The sequence below is a fragment of the Vipera ursinii genome (assembly GCF_947247035.1).
Source record: "Vipera ursinii genome assembly, chromosome: 10".
NCBI lineage: Eukaryota > Metazoa > Chordata > Lepidosauria > Squamata > Viperidae > Vipera > Vipera ursinii.
In genome coordinates this window covers 8,213,210-8,238,813 of record NC_139520.1, presented here as the reverse complement: position 1 = coordinate 8,238,813, position 25,604 = coordinate 8,213,210, and the positions used below count along the sequence as shown (strand labels likewise).

Below are 25,604 nucleotides of genomic sequence, written 5' to 3'. Positions count from 1 at the left end.
CTATACTCCGCACCCCTAGAACGCTTCTGATATATTCTCGCACCCCTTACAAAAGTTCGAAATAATGGCAACGAATTACGCATATGCACTATAATTTTGAAAACCCAAGTTTCCGCATCCCCTGGAATATCGTCTTGCACCCCTAGGGGTTGAGAACACCCCGGTTGGAAACCCCTGTTCTAACCAGAGTTGGAGTCATGTCATACTTCAAGACATAATTGCCCATAAGGGGGAAAAAAAGATACCTTTAATGGCTGGGTGATGAAGAGGCTCTCAAAGAAAGAGATGGCCATGGAGATCAGCCACTTGATGGAGTTGTCCTTGCCATAATGCAGTCCGTACAGCATGGTGAAAAAACCAGAGACTCCACTGGTAAGGATCACCAAGAACCAGCCGACAAATACAAACCACGCAGGTAGACCTTTAGGTGTCAATTCTTTCTTGCTATCTCCAGGAAGGCTTGGCGTCGGCGAGTTCCTAGAGCAGCAAAGAACATGGGTAGCACCAGTGCTGGATTCCATTTGCAAAACAATCGAATCCATACGGTGAAAAAAATAGAGAAAGAAAAAGAAATAGAGAAGGAGCTGAGCCACAGGCTGAAGGAAGACCATTATTGCACAACGGGAACCTCTATCGTCTCTCGCCATTGGTCCTATTGATGAGTCTGATGTGAAGTAGCTTTCTAGGGTACTTAAAGGACCAGATATTCTCCGCGTTTGATTGGTTTTATTTATTAGATATGTATCCCACATTTTCTTTAGGTTGCCAAGGATTATTATTTTTTTCCGACTTGTCTAATAACAACTCTGGAAATAGGCTGAGCTAAGAAGAGGCGGTTGGCTCAAGGTCCCCCAGGAGGTTTCCATGGCTTTGGGGGCATCAGAACCTGGCTCTCCCTTTTCCTAATCCAGCATCTCCACCATTAAACCACACTGGCTCTTTTACACAATTCCCTACAGAACAGGAGTAGTGCGGAAGTCCTGGATGTTGTGTAGCACGTGCGCTGTTTTACCTTTCGCTGTCCGGCGTTGCAGAGCAGAGCTGACTTTCCAAAAAGAGTTTCATGTGCTGAACCTGCCTAACTGCTTGGGTGTAGCTTTGCGGGTCCTGGAAGCGATGAGGCCCCAGCAGCTCCAGTTCAAGTTCCACATGTTGCAGCTGGGCATGGAGGCAACGCTTGTAATCCCGATGCTTCAGCCTTTCCCCCATCCCTCTCTCTGGGGTTGGCGTCCTTCTCTTTTCTGAGGGAGGAAGGAAGAAGAAGGAGAAAGAAGGAGGGAAAGAGGGAAGGAGGGAGAGAGGGAAGGAAGGAAGGAAGGAAGGAAGGAAGAAAGAAAGAAAGAAAGAAAGAAAGAAAGAAAGAAAGAAAGAAAGAAAGAAAGAAAGAAAGAAAGAAAGAAATAAAAACGTATCATTGTTCTGAAATTCTATATAAAAGCGTGCTCAGTTGCAAACTTAGTTTTGCATTCAACACATGTAATATTGTCCAGAACTGTGAAAGTATCCGTTCACTGAAAGAGAGGAGATAGGGCCAAAAGTCATTGTAAGCACCTGCCTTTGAAACAAGCGGGAAGAATAACCAGCTTAATTATCACCCCAATTGAAGGAGATTTTAATTGGCTAACTGAGTTTTGAGGCCACCGTCTCTTTCATTTACAGGAATCTTGCCATGCCTGACCTACCTTGTAGATCCACCAGCCCGAGGGTAATGATAATTGGGTCCTCTTTTTTTTTGCTCTCATCGTAAAATTCCTCTCCCACCCTGTTCTGCTGGCAGATGATGTCCTCCACCAGGGCTAGCAGCTTGTTGATATCAGTCGATTTACTGAAGTCAGGATCCGAGGAAGGTAAAGGGGCCTTCAGGGTCTTGAATAGGGAATTGGCAATCCTCCTAATATCCTGGATAAAATTGTTAAAAGGAGGATAGTAAAAAAAATGAGATTGGTCAGAATCGTGGGGATGCCCCTTGCATTCCTCCCACACAGATAACAAACCACCCTTCATGGTTTTCTTCTAAAGCCAGATTAGACAACCTTTTCTGGGTGAGAGCTTTGATCCTTCAGGGTTGTGTTGGAGACATACTTATGGGATGGATGCCTTTTTTTTTAATCCCATTTATATCCCGCCCTTCTCCGAAGACTCAGGGCGGCTTACAATCTAAGAAGCACAAATCAATGTGCTTAGCAATAGCCTTCATTCTATGTATATGCCTGCTTATTAGGGCTTTTGCCCCCCCCCAAAGCGGCATTATTTCAAAGTCAGCTTATTGCCCCCAACAATCTGGGTCCTCATTTTACCTACCTCGGAAGGATGGAAGGCTGAGTCAACCTTGAGCCTGGTGGGACTCGAACCTGCACTAATTGCAGGCAGCTGGTGTTACTTAAGGAGGCATTAGCCCACTGCTCCACCAAGGCTCTTCCTGGGGTGTGGGTCCTTAGATGCCCATCAGCATCATTTTCGGGTTTGCCACAGAAAGCCATGTGCCTTAGGGCTGTGGGGTCTCTTGCGTGAGTCAACCAACTGCCTGACCCGCCCTACATCATTCCAATGACTTGCCTTGATCACAGCCTCAGCAGTGAGGGACACATTTGGGGGAGCTTGTTGGGGAAGAGAAGGCAGGTCAGGGGATACGCGCCCACTTTTTCCTGGTTTCTGCTCTTTCTTAAACTGAGAGCGGATATTCCGGAAGATTTGGACGATGAGCAAGTTGATGGGGAACATCAGGATGGAGCTTTCAAAGCCAATCATCACTTCCTGCCATGTGAATTCTATCTTGCCTAGGGAGACCAAGGGGAAAAGGAGGGTCACGTGCTTGCACGGTTTCAGCTTACTCTAACCCTAACCATTTTCACGATTTGGAAACCATGATTTAGCATAATGTGCGAATCCCGCTAAGGCTTTAATAATGCCAATAAGACACCCTCTTAACCCCATTCAAGTGCACCAGATAATGTCCAATATTGACATTAATGGAGCATTTGGCCATGTTGCCTAGGAGTCGTACGAGTTATGATCAACAAAGTAGATGGCTTGAAGAAAATTATGAGTATCGTTACTACACAAGTGTGTGGCTTTGAGTCTTTAAACAAAGATTCTACTGACGAAAGTTTGAGGCTAATAAAGATGAGGGAGATACTTAGCTACGCTGAGACTCCAGCCACCTTGACGTTTGACTGTAATGCCTGATAATTTGGGAATTGTAGTTCCAATCTATCTGGAAGGTGCAAGTTGGGGAAGGATGCTCCCAACCAATCCTGCTTAATCCTCACTCTCTTCGCTTCCTTTTCAACAATCACTCAGGCAATCCATCTCATCATCTTCTCTAACTGCCATTCCTTGTTCTCTTCTATTCCTCCTCTTCTTTTGCTTTCATAAACCAGACTCCAGATCTCCTCTTGATCATCCCCAAGTACAAACCAGAAACAAGAGTTCAGTACTCAAAACACATTTCACCTACAAATGTCAGACTCTGTAGCTCTTACTCTAATACTTCATGCTGCAGCCAAACCACCACCTATCAAATTCACGTTGTAGAACTGTCTCAGCAGAGCATTCGTAGAACACATTTCCCACAGATTAAACGTTTCGTAAGCTTTCCTTCAACATCTTTATAACAGTCATTTAGCATACTGTAGGTCAGTATGGTTTTTGTTAAGAGGAGGAATCAAGAAAACTTTCTCAAAGTGTCACCAACTTCGAAGCAAGAAGAACCATCAGATTTAGAATTTGTTCTCTACGCTGGATTTCATATTCCAATAGTCATCTTAACTCCTCCACTGTCATTTCTGCTGTACTCTAAAGCAGAGAAGCTGTAAGGTAAAGGTAAAGGTTCCCCCGCAGATGCGTGCTAGTCGTTTCCGACTCTAGGGGCCGGTGCTCATCTCCGTTTCAAAGCCGAAGAGCCAGCACTTGTCCAAGGACGTCTCCATGGTCATGTGGCTGGCATGACTAGACGCCAAAGGCGCACGGAATGCTGTTACCTTCCCACCGGAGTGGTCCCTATTTTTCTACTTGCATTTTTACGTGCTTTCGAACTGCTAGGTTGGCAGAAGCTGGGACAAGTAACAGGCGCTCACTCTGTTACGCGGCACTCGGGATTTGACCCGCCAAACTGCCGACCTTCCGATCGACAAGCTCAGCGTCCTAACCCACTGAGCCACCGCTGTGCTATTACCTAAATCCATTTTTTGGTCTGCTGGATCCTTGGGCACCCCCCAAAACATGATGCTGGTCAACATGGTGCATAGAAGAAGTGAGAAGCAGCAGGACACTCTTTGCGCTCGTGTGAAAGAGCTGCGTGGACAACGGTTGAAAACGGAGTACCAGATATGGCTATCACGAAAGCCTCTGGAAGTCTTCATGAAAAAAAGGTTGCTGAAGAGAAGTGAAAAGAGACCAGATGGGATCATTAGGCATCAAAGCATAGACTGTTGCTTTTTGCTAGCCAATGAACTACCTCTAGAGCAACGGTCTCCAACCCCCCAGTCCGTGGACCGGTACCGGGCCGCAGCATGCCAGCAACCGGTCCACACAAACAAGCAAAGTCCCATCCGCGGGATGCAGGCAGCACACAAATCCACGCACTCTCCAATCCATGGAAAAACCTCTCTCCACGGAAGAGGTCCCTGGCGCCCAAAAGGTTGGGGGCCTCTGCTCTAGAGCCTTTTTTTAAAAACACAAGTAGAATTCTGGAAACCTGACCAAACTTTTTAATTTTTTTTAATCCTTTGTTAGGAAGAAAAATATACTGTATGTAAGGCACGCCACTCCACTTTCTAAAACAAAGACAAATGCACACCTGAACTGCTTCATGTCTTGTTCAGTGGCCACAGGGAATACTTTATCTAGGACACAGTCTCCAACGTCAATGGCCAGCCAAGAGTTACAGAGGAAATACCACTTCTGATCAGTGGCCACATCGTGGACGAGAAGACGATTCACATACCTGTGGGCGAAAAATACAAAAGAAATGAGCTGTGGGGTTCATACAAGGTATTAAGCCATGGTATTGTTGCGGGTGAAGAAGGGCTGAAACTAAACATTAAGAAAACCAAGATCATGGCATCTGGCCCTCTCAATTCCTGGCAAATAGATGGGGAAGAAATGGAGGTAGTGACAGATTTTATTTTCTGGGCTCCAAGATCACTGCAGATGGGGACTGTAGCCAAGAAATTAAAAGACGCTTGCTCCTGGGGAGGAAAGCCATGCCAAATCTAGACAGCACACTAAAAAGCAGAGACTTCACCCTGTCAACAAAAGTGCCTATAGTCAAGGCTATGGTCTTCCCAGTTGCAATGTATGGCAGTGAAAGCTGGACCATAAGAAAGGCTGAGCGCCAAAGAATTGAAGCCTTTGAACTATGGTGCTGGAGAAGACTCCTGCGAGTCCCTTGGACTGCAAGGCGATCAAACCGGTCAGTCCTAGAGGAGATCAACCCTGACTGCTCTTTAGAAGGCCAGATCCTGAAGCTGAAACTCAAATACTTTGGCCACCTAATGAGAAGGAAGGACTCACTGGAGAAGAGCCTAATGCTGGGAAAGGTTGAGGGCAAGAGAAGAAAGGGACGACAATGAGGTGGCTGGATGGAGTCACTGAAGCAGGAGGTGTGAACTTAAATGGACTCCAGAAGATGGTAGAGGACAGGAAGGCCTGGAGGAATGTTGTCCATAGGGTCGGACACGACTTTGCAACTAACAACAACAATGGTTAAACAATGGTTGGTTAGCAGGGCAAAGTAATCGGATTCCCACATCATCCAGAGAGCAACCTTGGCCTAGCAAGGCACCAGACTAAAAACTGGAAGACGGTGAGTTCTACTCCCACCTTAGGGCTGAAACCCGGGTGGCTGACTTTGGGCCAATCACCAGGAGACAGAGAGTTCAAGTTCTGCTTTAGGTAAGAAATCTGGCTGGGTGAATTTGGCCCCGTCATTCTCTCTCAGTCCAGCTCACCTCATAGGACTGTTATTGTGGGGGAAATAGGAGGAGGAAGGAGTATGAGCTATGTTCATCTCCTCGAGTTATTTATAAAAGTAATAACAGTGGGATACAAATAAATATAAACAAATAAGTATCAGAATAGCCTAGGCTGATACAACGTGTGAACCTAGCCTATAGATCTGGGACATTTTTACTCACCCACTCCCCAATAAATTCACTTGCAGTCTTATGCATAATTATTCTTATATCCTGGCCACAAACTGTTTTTAGTCCCACTTAGTGGAAAGCAGCAACATTTCACATCTCACCCTATGGACACACTCTTAACACAAAACTGCATTAATTTTTCAACTGGGTGCATTGCAGAAGTCACGGTCTACAACTACCGTGCGATGCCCAATCTATAAAGAGTAACCCATCAAGTAACCCAGCATATTCGAGGGCCCCTTTAACATGGGGTGGGTAGGAATCTTAAAATAGAAGGTCCCTTCCTTGAAACTTCAGGAAAGAGAACAATTTTATTTCTTTATTCAATAATAATAATAATAATAATAATAATAAGAAGAAGAAGAAGAAGAAGAAGAAGAAGAAGAAGAAGAAGAAGAAGAAGAAGAAGAAGAAGAAGAAGAAGAAGAAGAAGAAGAAGAAGAAGATGATTAAGAAGAAGAAGTAGTAATAGTTGTTGGAAGGGACCTCGGAGATCATCTAATCCAACCCCCTGCTCAGGCAGGAAACCCTATACCATTTCAGACAAATGGCTGTCCAGTCTCTTCTTACAAACTTCCAGTGTTGGAGCATTCGCAGCTTCTGGAGGCAGGTTGTTCCACAGGTTAATTGTTCTAACTGTCAGGAAGTTTCTCCTTAGTTCTAGGTTGCTTCTCTCCTTGATGAGTTTCCATCTGTTGCTTCTTGTCCTGCCTTCGGGCACTTTGGGGAACAGCTTGACTCCCTCTTCTTTGGGGCAGCCCCTGAGATACTGGAACAATGTCTTCATGTCACCCCTTCGTCCTTCTCTTTGTTAAACTAGACATAAACTGGTATGGCTGCCCAGCTCACATCCGTGACTATGAGTTACTTAAATGCAAAAAACCATACCAAAAAAAAATGAAGCAGAAACGTAATTTCAGACAATAAAGCAGCATTTCAGGAGGCGTTCTCTTTGCAAAAGGAGATCAAAGGACAGTCCTGTTCCCTCTCTTACGTACCAGGCCGGGCTCGTTCCTGAGCTGTCATGCCACAGTCTGACACTCTGTAGTTCCCCAAGAGGAAAAAGGGTACACAAAAGAAAGACATCCACACCCCCTCGCTCGAAAACCAGGGTATCGGGGTCCACCAAGTGGTGTGGCTCACTCTCTCCTTCCTGGCCATACAAGGTGAGAGTCACCTGGAAGAGAAAGAAGGTATAAGAACACCTTCAGTTCCTGATTTATTTCATGGGCATCCGGGGCAGTCCTCGCCTTACGACCACCGTTGCGCCCCAAAATGTTTTGTTGCAAAGTGAGGCCATTGTTAACTGAGTTGTGCTTTATTTCATGACCCTTTTGCCACTGTTGTTAAGCAGATCACTACAGCCGTTCAGGGAGTCAGGAGGTCCTTAAGTGTATCTGGCTTCCCCTATCGTCTTTGATTGTCAGAAACTGGCTGGAAAGATTGCCAAGGGCGATCACACGATCCTGGGACAGGGCAACAGTTGTCAATGCAGGTGGTCCTCAACTTACAACCACAACTGAGCCCAAAATTTCTGTTGTTAAGTGAGACCTTTGTCAAGTGGGTTTTGCCCTGTTTTACGACCTTTCTTGCCACAGTTGTTAAGTGATAAATTAATAACCCGGTTGTTAAGTGACTCCGGCTTCCCCCTTGAATTGCTTGTCACCACAGCGGTCATAAGTGTGAACCAGTTGCCAAGCATCTGAATTTTGATCATGTGACCCTGGGGAGGCTGCAAAGGTTGTAAATGTGAAAAACAGCTACAAGTCGCTTTTTTCAGTATCGTAACTTTGAACGGTCCCTAAATGAACTGTTGTAAAAAGTCAAGGACTACCTGTCCACGCCAGTTGTCAGGGGCCTAAATTTTGATCCTGTAACCATGGGGCATGCTGCAATGGTCGTAAGTGTGAAAAACGTTCAGAAGTAACCAGTGGCGTAGCGTGGGTTGTCAGCACCCGGGGCAAGGCAACCGGAAGCGGAAATAGAGGGGCGGGCGGGCGGTGACGTCACGGCACCGCCGAAAAGACGCGTCCCGCAGCGGCGAAGACTTTCCAAGAAGAGTTGCGCGCATGCGGGATGCTTCCGGGTCCCTCTCGAGGGCGGCTGGGCGGGGCTCCGACCTGCAAGAGCCGCTGCATTCAAGCTCGCACGTGAGCCCCGCTAAATAAAGCCACGCATGCGCATGAAGCTAGGCCGGCCGGCTGGCCGGCGGGTCCATCTTCGCTCGGCCAAGCCTGCCGGGGCGCCTGCGGGGCGCTTGCGGTTGGCCTGAGCCTGGGCGGAGAGTTGGCCGCTTCTATTTATTTTATTCAGTTTATGTGGCCGCCCATCTCACCTGCCGGACTCATTTCGCTTTGCAAGAAAGAGCAGCTCAAGAGCGGAGCCAAGCCAACTCTGTGCAGCCCTTGGGGCTCCCTGAGCAGCTCAGTGCGAGCGCACCCCCCCAGATGTTGCGCCCGGTGCGGCCGGCCCCCCCTGCACCCCCCACGCTACGCCACTGGAAGTAACTTTTCTCTAACCTGTCGTAACTTCAAATGATCACTAAGCTAATGGCTGTAAGTCAAGGACTTCCTGTACTGTGTGCAGGGTTCCTGTTTATCTATCACCACTTCCTGTTGGTCTTCCTTCTAGCAGCAAACGGCAAGGCATGACTGTCTGATGATCAGACAAAAGTATACTGTGCAGATAGTATTTCCATTTTTATTTTTATTGATTAAAAACCAGGCGGTGTGCATGCAGTGCAAAGTGGGGAATGCAACGGGAGGAAAGGAAGATTACTTTTTGTAACCTATTCTAATCAGAAAGATGTCCTCCGCCAGTCTCTGGCTGGGTGATTTAAGAGAACATTCCCTTTGGTGTTAATTTAGATTCAGGATAACATAAGTGCTGTAGCTCTTTTAAGCAACAAGACCTTAGACGTTGTAGCTGCACCTCGGCGATGCCCAGTATAAACCGTCACCAGATAACGATATTGGGCAAAAGGATCGTTGTCTTCCAGGATGGTTATCTTCACCTAGAGAGAAGTAATGCACTTCAGGAACAACCAGGAGAGGATGAATAGAAACGTGTAAATCAACAAGGAAAGATTTCTTGCTAGATCAGGGTCGGCAGGTTTTTTTTAAAAATGTGCATTGTTCAAGAACTAGAGAACTGAAAAATGGGACAATCTTCCACAATGGAAGGTTCATGAATGGTAAATATGAGCCGTGGTGGTGCAGAGGTTAGAATGTACTACTGCAGGCTGCTTCTGCTGACTGCCAACTGCCAGCAGTTTGGCAGTTCGATTCTCACTGGCTCAAGGTTGACTCAGCCTTCCACCCCTCCAAGATCGGTAAAATGAGGACCCAGATTGTTGGGGGCAATAGAGTGACTCTGTAAACTGCTTACAGGGGGCTGTAAAGTAGTATATAAGTCTAAGTGCTGTTGCTATTGCCCTTCCTTCCTTCCTTCCTTCCTTCCTTCCTTCCTTCCCCCCTCCCTCCATCCATCCCCTCCCTCCCATCCATCCATCCATCCATCCATCCATCCATCAATCCATCAATCCATCATGCACAGTGGTTAGAATGCCATATTGCAGGCTTACTCTGCCCATTGCCAGGAGTTCAATCCTGACCAGCTCAAGGTTGACTCAGCCTTTCATCCTTCCAAGGTCAGTAAAACGAGGACCCAGATTGTTGGGGGCAAAATGCTGACTCTGTAAACTGCTTAGAGGGGGCTGTAAAGCTCTGTGAAGCAATATATACTGTAAGCCTAAGTGCTGTTGCTAGTCAAGGTTCCATAAGGGCTCAGCATCTCTCAGCAAAAGAGAAATCTTTGTATTGTAAAAGAAACAAAAGCCAGGCAGAAAACGTGTACAGCTTACTTTGGCATCATCTTGGATGTCTTTTCTTCTGGCCCAGATCAGAAACAGAAGGTAGACGAGGAAGATGCAGCCTACCGTTGTCACCACCACCGGGTTGTCTACAAAAGTGGCAAACAGCTCCACAGTTTTGCTGACATCGATGGTGTTTGGCATGACAAAGAAAGAGCTGCCAAAGAAGGTCAGGTGGTTACAGAGACATTGAGTATCCCCAGGAGTTGTTTTGGGACCAACCTGGAATCCAAAGAAAAGATGTCATTTTGACCTCTATCACATCTGTACAGTCACAGACCTCATGTAGACCTTTGGTGTCTTTGTTTCCACATCTGTCAGCGTGGGAGGTGAAGTGCCCAGCTGGAGGAAAGGGATTAGATCTGAGCTAAGGTCACCGATTGTTTTTAGGGAAGGCTAATAGTTCAGCACAGAACCAAAAGCACATGAGCAAAATAGGAGAAATCGTGTTAAAGGTAAGGTCTGCTTATGCAGTTATTCTTCCCTTTCCCCACTCTGCATCAATGTAGGAGAAGAGCAGGCAGAGCCGGGGGGCAGAGTTAAATGTGTTACCAGCTTAGAGTCCTTACGTTGCCACAAGAGATCCAAGTCCAGTCCTCCCTTGAATTCCATGGGCCCTTATCTAGCACCAGTTTAGTATTGATCTTTTATTGACCAGATTCTTATGTTTAGACCTGAGTAATAAATCTTTCTGAGCTACAACTCAGCTTATGGTCCTGGTCCTTTGCTTCCGACAATAAAGGACTACACTTCTTTCTCATTTAGCCAGAAAAACACTTCCCATTTATTCCTAGTTTCAGGTGCATTTTTCTTTAAAATTTGACTGAGAGGGAACTCAGTCTTACAATACAACAGTTGTCCATAGCCTGCGTTCTCCAGAAATGTAAGGAATGTAAATCCCAGCATTCAAAACTTGCAGTCACAGTATATCTAAAAGGTCCCACATCAGGGGAAAAATGTTGCCTAGCCATAAATCTTCAATATGTATTCCAATATTTCTACTTCTCTCTACTTACACGGCATCCATAGCTATTCCAACTCTTTTGGTGCTCATCCCAGAATACACACTGGGATACAAAGGAAGTGATGGAAATGTTCATTTCATTGGAAGCAAGGAAGTCCACTTCTGTGTCTGGTCTCACAACAAAATAATACATTCCTTCTCCAAAGATCAGATCTTCTGGTTGAAGCACCCAGGAATATATCTCATCTGGGTTGCCAAAACAAACACACAAACAAACCAATGCCAAATAGTTAGTTGTGGTTTTTTCCCCTCACAAATCCAGATTCTATATTAAATATAATTATGGCCGCACAAGAGTTACAAAATAATTGACGTGCACTACAAAATAATTTGCCAGTTTGGGGATTCTACAGAGCCCAAATTTGGCGCGCTTTGAATTGACTTCATCAAAATCAGATGAAGCCATGTAGAGATCAGATAAAATAGCTGAATAAATCTGGGAATTGAACAGTGGTTATGTTATGCTGAATTTTAGCACATTTCACATGGCTTCGTCACCAGTTTATTAATGCAGATCAATTTTAGCACAGCAGTACGACAGCATTATCTGATTTGGAAATCAGTCTTAGAACATATAGAATTGTTTTGTAGTCTCTTGTATGGTTATACCAACAAAAATTGAGTAAAAAAATGCCTTGTTTTTATATCAATTCAAGCCAAAGGTTTCCAATCTTTTTGGACTGGTAGACGTGTTTGGAAGTTGAGAATGATAAAATGGGTGCTAGGAGGATGTAATGAAATACAAAGCACTGAACTGCCAGAATATTATTTACTATCCCCTCGAGGGCCCCCCTGCCCCCAAATGTACACCTTTTATCCTATTATCTTTTATTATTTTGACAGCAGTTGATAAAATATAATGTTCAAATGTAACCTCATCTACCCATCATCTTTATTTTCTGATGAAGCTTAAAAGACCGATTTTAGGCTGAAAACAAAACGATGCTGAATGTTAACGCTTTCATTTGCAGAATGCTAATTTCCATTTAAATTACAATTAAATTTACATTTAATATGTAATTAAATGTAAAAAAAATAGGGCAGGAAGACCAGGGGATACAAAGGGCACAATGACATCAGCAGATTCCACGTTGAGGACCACAGCAATATACCATACTGTAGTTAAAATGAGAGTTTTAGGTCTGATGCAAACCATTATGGGTAATCATTATGACTTACTCAACAAAGCATAATTGACTAAGGCTTAAAAATGTGCAACCTCTGAGTCATTTAATTTTACCTCTGGTATTTCTGTTGGGAGGAAGTCGTGCCATCAGTTCATGATCAGTCTCGTTGGGAAGATAATCATATCCCAAATAAAGGATAAGTGGAATATTTTGATCCATCTCCAGGTAGATCACTAGAGACGAGTCTGTGGTAGTCACATTGACTTGGACAGCTGTGAAATTTCCCAGATTCAATATATTCTTGTCCTCTTGGCTTGCAGGACTCCCGGGTAACCGTATCTATGGTTAAAGTTAACCCATTAGCTCTGGAGATCTGTTCATACCTTGAGAGCTTTTAAAATAAATTACAACTGCTAACATGTGAAAGGAGAACATTAACTATAGTCTTACTCTGTAATTTATGCCAACGTTTTATAAAGTTAAGGGCGGTGGGACAAGTAGAGAAGGTGCTTCTGTCCCCTAAAAGAATGGAGGAGAGAGCGAATAATTTAAAGAAGAGAAAATGGAGGGATGTGGAGAGATATAGAATGCTAGTAGAATGTTTAGTTTTTTCTGCTATGATCTTTCTCCGCTATTACTATCGGTTTAATAGAGGAACTACAAATGTAGGAGAAGAAAAAACAGGACCATCAGGATGTAGGACAAATTTGTCTTCAGCAAAAGCCCCTAAGGGGTGGAAGGTAAACAGGGAAGAAAAAAATTACCTCAATATCTTCTGAAAGATCATATACTGGAATGACCAATCCATCCAGGCTGGTCAGAGTAAGGCCTCCAACAGTTCCATGGATATCAAATGAGTCACGTGAGGAAAAGGGATTTACCGAGAAGCTCACCATCTGCAAGAAGAGATACTTAATGGTCAAGATTTCTTCGGATACATTAGACTTTAAAATGCAGATTCCCGTGCAAGAATTCTATTCTGGCAGCAACTCAGCAACAACATTAATGAATATTCCTCTGCAATTCTTCTTTATTTTTCTCCTGGGACTCACTTTTCTCTTCTGTTTTTTTTTACTTAAACTTTAACTTAAACTTCACTTAAAACTCCATTTAAAAAAAAAGCTTTCCTTTCCCTTTGCAGTCATATTCTGTCTTTTTTTTAATTTTCTCTTTATTTTCTGGGTTATAATGAAGGGGAGAGCCAGTTTGATATAGTCATTATTGCCACCAGGCTAGAAACTGGGAGACTGTGAGTTCTAGTTCAATCCTGGGCAAAAAGCCAGCTGGGTGGCCTTGGGCCAGTCCTTGTCTCTCAGCCCTTGAAAGGATGTAATGGCAAACCTCTTCTGAAATCTTGCCAGGAAAACTGCAGGGACTTTTCCAGGCAGTTGCCAGAAGTCAATATTGACTTGAAGGCACGAGAGAGAGAGAGAGAGAGAGAGAGAGAGAGAGAGAGAGAGAGAGAGAGAGAGAGAGAGAGAGAAAGAAAAAGAGAGAGAGAGAGAAAGAAGAGAGAGAGAGAGAGAGAGAAGAGAGAGAGAAAGAGAGAGAGAGAGAGAGAGAGAAAGAAAAAGAGAGAGAGAGAGAGAGAGAAAGAAAAAGAGAGAGAGAGAGAGAAAGAAGAGAGAGAGAGAGAGAGAGAAGAGAGAGAGAAAGAGAGAGAGAGAGAAAGAAAAAGAGAGAGAGAGAGAGAGAGAGAGAGGGTCATATGGACCATCACTGCTATTTCAACATTTACATTCTGATTAAAAATGAAGGGACATCTCAAGAGTGGAAGAAAACCCATTCCCACAGCAAAGAAAACCCCAATCAAAGTGTCGGGCTTGCCCTTATGTCCACGGTCTCATCTCTGTCTCCCGAGATGCTGAGAGAAGAAGCAGAAGGGAGTATGAAGGCAGCCGAACCGGAGTCGGAGATTTTAATGGCCGTGCTGTTGACATTCTCGGTCTGCAACCTTTACACAAAAGCGTGAGGGGGAAAAAAAAGGCAGGTGAGGAGACAAGGCAGAAAAGCAAGCAGACGGATCCTAAGCGACCGGCTGCATGGGGTGAAAGGGCTGATTTTGTGAAGAATAGCTCCTCCCTTGATCTTCTTTTAGGCCCTCTTGAGAGGAGGAAAATAAGAAGCAAATGAGAAACTGGGCACAAAACAGCAAGATAGAATGTGGCTGTTTGACTTTGGTTTTGTTTAGTACATTGTAGGGATTTGGATAATATTATTAACTATGGTTTATGATTTAACGTGTTCCGCAACGAAGGAAGGGAAGGGAAGAGAAAGGAAGGGCTATCAGGTGAGACTAGAGATGAGCAGAAAGGACAAGTATTAGATAAACCTTGGTTTGTTCCTGGCATCTCCAGCTTAAGGAGCCCAGACAGAAGATCTAGGAAATCATTCTGAGAAGCTACTTCCAGGAAAATTAAAAAAAATGCTAAGTGAAATCAGTTTATTTTGGGTTTAATACGATGCATAAACTCAGAAATGCACTTTCTGAAACAAACTAGGATCCTCCCTCCCTCCCTCCCTCCCTCCCTCCCTCCCTCCCTCCCTCCCTTCCTTCCTTCCTTCCTTCTTTCCTTCCTTCCTTCCTTCCTTCCTTCCTTCCTTCCTTCCTTCCTTCCTTCCTTCCTTCCTTCCTTCCTTCCTTCCCCTGGTGGTAATAAGAAAGTTTGCAGCCCAGATACGGTACCCATGGTGCACTATATCTTTCCCAGACAGAAATGGAAATGATTACCTGTTGATATACATGGCTGCAGAAGGAGCTGTTAGCACCAAAGGCTCACTGTCGGGCAGTTTTCCAAAAAGCAAAGCACTCTGAAGGTTTTCAACTGTGGTTATGAGTTCTTGCGAGACTGAATTCTGTGGTGGAAGAAATAAACTAGATCCAGTAAGAGTCCTTTAGGTCAGGTAGAACGGGTTCCCCCAAAGGTATTCCAATGGTTACCAGTTTCCCCACCTTCTCTGACATCCATCAAACTGTTATCCGATGGAACGTTGTTTTAGATTTTGGATGCCTCTAACCATTTACAAAGTAGGTAATTTACCAAGTAGGAAATGGGAAAACCACACCATAAATTGCTACCCTCCAGTGTGACTTAATAGATGAAGATGTCTTAAAAAGTACATGCAACCCGCTAGTGAAAAGACAAGTCCTCGTACAGCATCCATTTTATGAGAGTATCCACAACATGACTTGGGACTAGGTTATTTGAAGGACTGTCTTTTCCCAATCATATCTACCTGATCCACCAGAATGGGGAGGCGGGAAATGCCCGGAGCCCCTTCTTTTAAGGAGGCGCATCTAATGGACGAAGGCTTCCTCCCTGTGGAACATCATCCCTGTGAAAGTAAGATTGGCCCCCCACTTTGACGTTCTTTCTTAAGGTCTGAAGACATGATTCTGCCACTGGGCCTGGGGATCCCAGGATGATATGAAGCCCATCCAGTGGTTGACTTGATTGTTGTCACCAGGAGAGTGAGGATTTATTGACTTTTGTACTGGGGTTTTATTTTTGTAAGCCGCACAGAGTCACCACGAGTGAGTCGGGCAGCCATACAAATTTTTAATAAATAAAACAAAAATTACCTAGAGTCTTCCCAGCAACTTTGCCACCCTTCCTGTCACCGCTTTGAGTTACCTTTAAACTATCAATAAAGGTGGGATAAAAAAAATCTTAATAAGTAGCTAACTAAATTTCTTCTGTTTTGCATTGAGAAGCCCCTGTGAACTGCGGAAGCACAATCTCGGCATTTCAGCCAGTCTTTTTCTCTCAAGTGGTGGCCCTGATTGCGTGTTGCCGTAATAGCCAGCCTGAAAGAAGAGGAAAAACTAAATTTCTAAGCACAGTGTAGAAGCAAAGGTTTGAATTTCTGGCAGAACAGGGAGAGTTACTCTAATGGCTGCTTGAAGTTGGTGGAAGTGAGTGTCCTCATAACTGGTGAACAAGGGTACCAACAGGATTTGCAGAGGCATGCAAATGCAAGGCAACACACCTGCTTTACCACAACCCTCACCTGTGCCACCTCAAGGGCAGAGGCTTCTTCTGTTTCATTCTGCACAGTAGCTTCTAGGACATTGCTTACTGCACTGAAAAGGTAGCTGGCAGCCTCCATGCGCTTTAGATGATCTTCTCCATCCTCTGTGTCCACCACTAGTAAGGATTTACTAACACTCCTCAGAGTATGACTAGCTTCCACCTAGAGAGAAGAAGAGGTGCATAGGCTGGGCCTGAGGGAGGGGACAAGCATGTCATCAGTCTCAAGTCCCTTCGCACCCAGAAGGGATCTAAGTCCAGCCCACCTTGAGTTTTGTTGACTCTTATCTGGTGCCAATTTGCTTGGACTGTCAATAGTTCCCAGTAAAGGGGAGTATTTGTAGCTCAGGGTTGAAATGAAGCTCCTCATAGCACTGATATTACCTAGCTTGGGTAATGAAACGTCTGCAAGAAAACAACCCAGCTCAGAGGGCACCAAGGACCCCTCATTAATAGTTCAGATTCGTATACAGAGTGTTATCATGCAATACACCTGTAGACAGTTCAACCGCCTTGGCTCCTTATTTCTTGTGCCTGACAGGGCCCTTAGGCATCCCACCACCCTTCTCCCCAAGCCAGAGGCAAAAATCGGGGGGAAAATCCCTCCATTTCTATTTCCAGGCAATTTCTGCCTGGCTATTATTGTCCAATCCTGCTGTGTTGATGATTAAAGCTTTACTCTAAATTCTAAAAGAAAAGAAAAAAATGAAATGGTTCCTGTCCATTCCTAGTTTGTCCCCCTTTTTAACACCTCCCCCCCTTTTGCAGGCTGTGGAATAGTTTTTGAAATGACCCACATTTAGCTTCTGGCATCCTAGTTACATTCTGGGTTGCTTTATCCAGAGTTCAGAAAGTGCCTTCTGGGCTGCCTGCTCACCTGTGCAGAAGAAGAGAGTTCTTTGCTCCTGTAAGTGATTTCTTTCAGGACTTCTGACATTTTGAGGGCTGTCTGCATCGATGTGACATTGATTGCTGAAAGGGTTGTCAGCATTAACTCTCTAAGCTTGAGAGGCAAGGAGAGACCATAAGAGTAAGGACACAGAATAACATTCCACTGATTCATTGTTCTCACCGTCAGGAAATGTCTCCTTATTTCTAGGTTGGATCTTTCTTTAATGATCTTCCACCCGTTGCTTCTTGTCTTGCCTTCAGGGGCTTTGGAGGATAGGTGGACCCCTTATTCTCTGTGACAGCCCCTCAAGTACTGGAAGTACTGCTATCATCTCACCTGTAGTCCTTCTCTTTGTTAGATTAGACATACCTACTTCCCTCAATTGTTCATCATATAGTTTAGAGTCCCAGGGGTAGGCAATCTTGGCTCTTTTATGACTCATGGCTGGCTGAGGAATTCTGGGGGTTGAAGTCCACGAGTCATAAAAGAACCAAGGTTGCCTACCCCTGGACTGAAGACTCGTCATCTTTGTTGCTCTTCTCTGTACTCTTTCTAGGGTCTCAACATCCCAGAACAATTGAAGCACAACTTACAGCAAGGATTTTACAACTACTTAATTTTTTTTTAAACATCTCCACAAGGAAATTTTCTTCCCACCAAAGTCATGAGTTCTACTCTAACAATTTTTACTATTAGGTCACTTCTCCAAGTACCTGGCCTAGATTTCCTTCCTGATATTTCTTCACATTGATTCTAGTTAAAAGAGTGAAATTTATCTCATTTGATTTCTCCCTTATTTTCCCAGTGTTGTCTCTGGGCCATTTATGCATAAGATTGTAATGTTTCTTTAGTTTTTAACCCCTACGCTAAAACAGCTAGATACATACGTATAGCCTTGTATATTTCTCTGAATATTGTCTTTTTGAACATAGCTTTCTCAGTGTAGACATGTTCATGATGGTTCTCTTAATCACACCTTTCTGTTTACACTTTTCTTAATATATTTCTTGACAAAACAATGCTTAGCAATCTCATGGGTTTTGTGCATTGTTTTAATAAAGGTGTGGATTTTTGTGTGAATGTGGTCACCAGGTTTCCAATGGACAGCCTAGATATGTTAATGGTTCCATCATGTTTAGCAACAGATTTGTTTATAATCATCTCATTGCCTCCTTCTACTTTTTAACAACAGCTGGATGGGTATATGATATTTCAAGTTTACTCCATGGTCTCCCCGGTATGATAATAATCTATTATGACCATAAAGTTGCTTTCCATAACTGAACTCTACAGATATTGCTTCTAGAGCCTTGGTTCTGAATTCAATCATTGGAGCCCCTGGTTTTGAAAGAGAAGGTCAAAAAAACTCACCTCTTTCCGTGTATCTGTCTGCAGAGGTGAATTAAAGGTGGCTTCTTTCGTTTCTTGATTAAGAACGGAAGAAACTGACTTGTACAGCTGAAAGAGGGACATGCTGTTATTCTCTGCTTTTAGGATGCTGTTTGATTTTTCCAAAATCATAGCCTGCAAAGTTTGGTTCCCACGGTTTATGTCTTCAGGTTGAACCTGGCAAAACAAAATGGTTTAGAGAAAAAAGCAGAGTGGTCTGTCTGTCCTTCATTCCTAATGCCCAGCGTCATTGAGGCTCAGGGGTCAGGCAGGTTTAATAAATAATTATATACAGAACAGTATGAAATCACAGCTCCCAATTATTTAGCTGGTGTTGGCTTTCATACGCGCTGAGTTCTTCACAAGAACTAGGATGTTGTAATGCTTTTGTAACTGACAGATGGGAATTTTGCCAGTCCACGTGTTTTCAAAGTGTGGTTCAATTTTTATTGCTTTTTATTATTACTGACATACTTACTAAGGTTCTGGTTTAATTCAGTATGCCAGATGAAACCAATTGTGAGTTTCTTCAGCAAACTATTACAGCTACTCTTCATTTAGCGACCACAATTGGGACTGGCAGTTGCTCTTTAAGCAAAGTCACTCAATGAAGCTACAACTGTACTTATAATCTTTCTTCAGCTTTCCTTTGCTTGACAGGCCTGAGAAGGTTGTAAATGTGAGGATTGGTCAAAGTTATTTTTTTCATACCTTGTAACTGAGTGGTTGCTAAAAGAGGCAGTCACCAAACGAGGACCGCTTGTATTAAATAAATCTACTAACCTCCTGTCTCTGTTGGGGAACTCTTCTCAAGCAATGCAATATGCTTTCTAGACATGAAGGGATTGTTGACTTCTAGGGATAATTAAAAGCAGAGCCAAGACTGCGGTAGAATTAATGGACTTTTGCTGATCAGGACTGAATGATGAAACTTTAAGGATTTGTTTACAGATAAGAGATGGGATATAGGAAGAAAAGATCAGTCGTTGGGTTTTAAGAGCAGGTAAAAAGTTACTAAAATTGTTTATACGCTTGCTTGTGATGAAGGAGACAGTCATTATATATTTTATATATATAATTTTTCTTTACTATTTTCTTTTTCCGTTTTCATTCTTTTAATTTTTGTATTCTTGTCTTTTAACATGTATTGCCCTGTTCACCGCCCTGAGTCCTTCGGGAGAAGGGCGGTATACAAATAAAATTATTATTATTATTATTATTATTATTATTATTATTATTATTATTATTATTATTATTATTATTATTATTATTATTATTATTATTATTATTATTATTATTATTATTCTACATTTTTCTTTTCTGCACCTTCCATTTTGTGTTCTTTTGTTTTTCTAATTTGCATTGGTTCTTATTATTCCAGTTGTAATTTTTTAATAAAATTACTGTGCAAAAAAAAAGAAGAGCTGACAATTTTGAAGTTTAAAGGATGAATGGCCAAATGTAAAAGAAAGATTCCTTTTGTAAACATGAAGGCACTAGGAAGGTTAAAAGAAAGTGTCATTTGGGGGGGGAGGGGAAACCAACAGAAAGTTGGTTCGAATGCTTTATTTCTCTTCGTCCTGGATGATAAAATCTATGTAAACAAAAGCAAAAAGCTGTGAATGTAAGCCAGAACATCACTCACCCTGACGGTGGCCTTTGAATAAACAATATGGCCATAATTATTGGTCACTGAAATTTTAATCTGTACTACAAAGTCATTGTCTTCTTCTCCCAATGGAAGGTAGACCAAGGGCAGGATTGAATCTTGTCCACATTGAAGGAGTGAATCTGGAAAGTACAAGAAAGAAGGGACTCACCAAATGACAAAGTTTCATTAACTAATTAGGGAAGGGCTAACAAACCAACCTATCGACCCTTAAATTGCCTTTATGTTATAATGTACTGGCTATTCTCGATGAATGGGAAAGCATGCCATTGATTCATCTGAGAAAACAGCATCTGCAAGAATTTGTTAAAGCTTTTGTGAGGGTGTTCCAGTTTTGTGCCTTTTCTTGTGAAATCTCATGAGATTTCCTGAGCGAGTGATAAAGTTTTGCATGATCAAGTGTTTTCGTGGGATATTAGACTATTTAAAATGTTTGAATTCCATAGACAATATCTAGGAAGGTCGTAGGGTTCTTGTGGCTTTCAAAAGCATGCATGGTCAACCCCGAAACATGGGGACATGAAATAAGAAAGAATTCAGAAGTTGTAGAAGGGCTTGACCAGTGCTGTCCTGGTCAAAATCCAGAAATCAAGAAAGACATGTTGAGGTTCTTCAAAACATCTTCACTTATAGGCTGGAATCATCCCAAAACTAAAGCAGACTACTTGCGCCATTAAATATATATACTCTGAGAACTATTAGGGAGAAGCAGTCTTAACTCTCTTCCTCTCGTGCAAATTATTTAAACTTGGCTGTCTTTTGCTCATCTGGAATGCAGCCCATCCCTGCTAGGAATCCAGACTACATTCCATCACAGCCCTTTAGTTAAAGCAGAACTTTCAGGGTAGCAATCCAATCACTGAATCTTACTTGGTTCCAGGTAAAAGCAATATGTGAATGAAGAGCTATCAACTGGAGAGCACTGGTCCAATAAACAGGAAGTGTGGCAGGAGATGGAGAAGCTAGTGAGCGCTGATCCTTGAGGAGGTGATACAGAACATTCTGGAGCTACTGGAGGAGGCACTGAGCTGACAATGTAAGTTTCTTCTCCATATTTGTTCTCACTCAGAGCTGGATATTTTGGAAACAAGAAGAGGCCAAGAATTGGTTTACTGTGATTTACAGTGTGAGGAATAGAATGTCAGGACCCACCCCAAACCACGTCTTAGGAAGACAAAATTCTTGGAGTCAAATCTATTCCAAAAAGAATCTTTACTATGACATGCATGGTTGTAGGAAACGAGACAGGACTTAATATTATTCCACGAAGTAAACCCTTATAAAGAGTTCCCGGTTTAACCCCCCTTAACCCCATTTGGTCAGTCCCCCATCCTTTATCTCATATCATCCCTCTCGTGGGAAAAAGGAACTTAGGACCCTTCATGTTTATTGCTCTCTTCCGTGACACAAGCCAGATGCTAGCCCCCCCTTTTGTTTCCCCAGTTCAAAAGGCTTCTCCTTTCCTTTGAAATGCCTAATACCGGTTCAATACACATCCATTCTCTTCTCTTCGGGAGATGGCAGAATCCATGGAATAATGTTTGCAACATTCCATTTATGAATATGATATAAATGGATTCTGACATAGACATTAAATTGTACCTTGGCACTTTTTAAATCAAATACACGTGTCTTTGCTAAAGAACAGGTATTACTATTACTATTCCATCTACAATTCCTTTCTCAACCTTTTTTTAACGTGTTATTAGTCAGAACACTATAGAAATTTTATCGATTTAGTACGTTATGACTTATTTCAGCTGAATTGCAGGTTTTATGGACTTAATATAAAGCTACTTAAAATGTTGGTGTCAATTTTTGAAAAAGGAATTTAGGAGTTTAAAACATAGTCTCCAAGCTAGCAGAAAAAATCAGTTTTGCTCAGAATGGGAAGAACGATACGATTTCGACAATATCTGATTGGGAACTTAAACTTGGAGAATTTGCAGCAATGGCAAGACTAACTGTATATGTACACAATATAAAATTTAATCAGATTTAATCAATTATGGTTCCCATACTTACTATATATTACATAGCATAGCAAATATAGTCACTTATAGTCTCATTTCTAAGGGAGGCTAAATGTCTACAAATATTGCTAATTTAACACATGTATAAAAAGGGGGAAGTCAGAAATCCAATAATTCAGCTTTTATTTCCTTTCATCAGTTGGAGTTGCCTTCAGATGAACCTCTGATTTTTACACAAACAAATGTTGGCTACTCTCTACTCCAAGAGGAGTTTGAAATAGGGTAGTGTTATTTCAATAATAAAAGTTTAATACAATTTTAGTGTCTACTTTACAATTTAATATAGATTGCATCTTGGACCTCACTTATAGATGTTATTTGGTTTGTTTTATAAATTGTAACTTTGTCCTAAACTTTATCATCTCCCAAGGTAGACTTTGTATATACAGTATACATTCACAGAGCACTCTGTTTTTACTGGTCTATGACTACAGTAAACTGAATTGAAATTTAATTAATAAGAGCAAGGGATTGCAAGTAGTTTTCAACCTGTGACTCTAGTTGATCCCAGAATTATGGTCATAAGTTGTTTCAATCATTAAGTGGGTCACCATGTGACTGTGTCCAATTTTATGGCTTTTTGTGGCAATTGTTAAGCGAACAGCATGGTTGTTAAGCAAATCCAATGGGGGGGGGGAATTCAAGGTCACATGACTACATGCCTACAGCTATAAAGATGACATAAGTGTCCAGAATGTGATCATGTGATCCAGTGGTGCAGCCAGTCCCTTTTGAGGGGTCCATGATAACTCTGAATAGTCACTAAGCAACTGGTTGTAAGTCAAGGAGTACCTGTAAACACTTGGAGAGTTTATAAGTCCAAAACAAGGCATTGACAGCATACCGGTATAAAATAGTGGTGGGATTCAGACAGTTCACACCACTTTGGCAGAACCAGGAACTAACTTTTTGTTGCCCAGGCCCAGAATGGACTTCCGGAAGTGGCATCCATACAGAGAACCGGTTGTTCACCTATTTGAATCCCACCACTGGTATAACAATTAGCAACGTAACACTATAAGCTTCCAGTTTAAACAGCCACTAAATCAGGCAATAAATTACTTCAAACAAAAATATCCAAAGTTGAGTGTGGCCAATACCTGTTGCTTTGATTTGAAAGGCTTTGCCTTGTGACTGCAAGAACGAGCTGTTCAGGAGAAGAATTTCAGTATCGTTCTGAAGAAAAGTGAGTGAGCTCTGTGGGAAACCATTTAAGTTGCATCCTGGAGGAAGCACATTAGGCTGAGGATGGAAATCAGAGGAAAGTCAAAGAAAAACAGGAATTTAAAAAATGCCCTCTTTTTTTGTAGCCATCCTCTCTTCCAAATGTGCTATGTCCACTAGGCAGGAATATTTGCTTCATCTCATCCTCAAATGGTGAGATTAAACTCTTCCTTCTTAAATATCCTTTTAGAAAGATCATAATCAGCACTTGTTTGGCTCCCGTATCTTTCTAGTAAGTCTTTGTACTTACATGGGATATATTTTAATAGCAAGCATAATTGGGAATCATAGCTTTGGGTTTCTAAAAGAGGGGCCTTTTGTTTAATTAGAATCCCAAGGTCACTCCAACAAAAATGAAGCCTCAAGAGAAAGAAAAAACACAGAGTTTAAATAAAAACAAAGAAAATTGTCATTCTAGGAAGCAGCTGCTTTCAAAAGAACATTCCACACATCTGTGAACACAAGGTTCATTTTTGTTGAGACAAGCGTGGGGGGGAGCTAAGAGCCCACCCTATTCTGAACATTTTGCAAAACTAGATTGGCAGTTTTCTAGGAAGGATGGAAACTATAACAGAGTAATGGAATAACAGTTAAGCACATTGATTTGTGCTTAGATTGTAAGCCGTCCTGAGTCTTCAGAGAAGGGTGGGATATAAATGGGATTTAAAAAAAAACAGTGTTGGAAAGGACCTTGGAGGTCTTCTGGTCCAACCCCCTGCTCAGGCAGGAAACCTGATACCATTTCAGACAAATGGTTGTCCAGTCTCTTCTTGAAAACCTCCAGTGATGGAGCTTCTACAATTTCTGTAGGCAAGCCATTCCACTGGTTAATTGTTCTCACTGTCAGAAAATTTCTCCTTGGTTCTGAGTAGAACTTAGTTAGTTCTATCGTCCTACTCATAGGCACACGATCGTGAATTTGCTAGAAGTGGAGATCTGGAATCTGCTCCCTGAAAATTTACACAGTATAGTTCTTTCTAACCCTACTTTGATCATCCGAGACATCCATATCTCTTGAAAGTTGCTTGTTCTCAGATGGAACATTATTCTCTACAAAATACTCTTTTTCAAGAGTGTGTGAGAATATATATATATATATATATATATATATATATATATATATATATATATATATATATATATATATATATATATATATATCCCGCCCTTCTCCGAAGACTCAGGGCGGCTTACAAGCTTAGCAGTAGCCTTCATTCTATGTATATGCCTGCTTATTAGGGCTTTCGCCCCCCCAAGCGGCATTATTACAAAGTCAGCTTATTGCCCCCAACAATCTGGGTCCTCATTTTACCTACCTCAGAAGGATGGAAGGCTGAGTCAACCTTGAGCCTGGTGGGATGCGAACCTGCACTAATTGCAGGCAGCTGGTATTACTTAAGGAGGCATTAGCCCACTGCTCCACCAAGGCTCTATTGAATTTCTGAGGTGGTCATAGCCTTACCTTTCTTTGGAAGGTGTGATCTAAATACCACTTGTAAAGTACAGACTTTCCGCCTTCCCTCGTTGAGACTTTCAGTATGACATCTTCACTGACATTCACAGGATTGCAATTCCTCTCACAGCTAGGAGAAAGCAAAGAAAATGGCGTTTAGTAAAATAAAAAAGAAGCGCCTCCTGAGGAAATTAACCGTTCGTACCAAAATGGCACAAAGATGACCTCAGGATGGCAGCTGGGTTTCCAAGCTGTTTTTCCCCCCTGCTGAGCAGTGTTTTCAAGAGGTAGTGTACAGCTGTTGTCTCTGAGCAACATACAAACTCAATTTTTCAGTATAACTAACTTTTAATAGTTCACAGCCTAAACATGGTTCGGTTTTTGAGCATAAAAGAAAAAAAATATTGGAGCTGGTGTGTTCATAGTCTGATTGGAGGCACAGGAGCAGAGAATATGGTGAGTCACCTGATGCTGAGATGGGTGGTATTTAAATTTATTACAGAAAGAAAGAAATGTTGCCATTTTAGAGAGAAGTTCACACCATCCTTAATACAAAAGCATTTCAACTCACTGTGCCGATTTTGGCTGCAATGTTTATTTGACAATCACAAATCATACTCAGTTCAAGCATTAATTTAGACGCCTTGCTCCTCTATAAGTTTTCATAACCATGGTTGGTTGCAAACCATCCAGCGTCACCTGCTTGAGTTGTGGGGGGGGGTTATAGAAATTGACTGATTCATTG

General features: G+C 42.5%; 1 protein-coding gene across 1 annotated transcript in view; it reads right to left on the bottom strand.

The window, feature by feature from the left end:
• Window positions 1-25,604, bottom strand: part of PKD1L3 (polycystin 1 like 3, transient receptor potential channel interacting) — a gene marked incomplete at its 5' end in the record, with an annotated part of 60,153 nt that overhangs the window by 19,755 nt on the left and 14,794 nt on the right. The window contains 18 exons of the mRNA XM_083370257.1: window positions 246-477; window positions 1,013-1,241; window positions 1,683-1,899; window positions 2,557-2,777; window positions 4,175-4,374; window positions 4,799-4,945; window positions 7,145-7,323; window positions 9,058-9,159; window positions 10,009-10,239; window positions 11,034-11,227; window positions 12,282-12,507; window positions 12,933-13,064; window positions 13,996-14,122; window positions 14,900-15,024; window positions 16,180-16,362; window positions 17,077-17,202; window positions 18,463-18,657; window positions 24,869-24,989. Coding sequence (XP_083226383.1) covers window positions 246-477; window positions 1,013-1,241; window positions 1,683-1,899; window positions 2,557-2,777; window positions 4,175-4,374; window positions 4,799-4,945; window positions 7,145-7,323; window positions 9,058-9,159; window positions 10,009-10,239; window positions 11,034-11,227; window positions 12,282-12,507; window positions 12,933-13,064; window positions 13,996-14,122; window positions 14,900-15,024; window positions 16,180-16,362; window positions 17,077-17,202; window positions 18,463-18,657; window positions 24,869-24,989 — 3,187 coding nt within the window. The remainder of the gene's footprint in view (window positions 1-245; window positions 478-1,012; window positions 1,242-1,682; window positions 1,900-2,556; window positions 2,778-4,174; window positions 4,375-4,798; window positions 4,946-7,144; window positions 7,324-9,057; window positions 9,160-10,008; window positions 10,240-11,033; window positions 11,228-12,281; window positions 12,508-12,932; window positions 13,065-13,995; window positions 14,123-14,899; window positions 15,025-16,179; window positions 16,363-17,076; window positions 17,203-18,462; window positions 18,658-24,868; window positions 24,990-25,604) is intronic.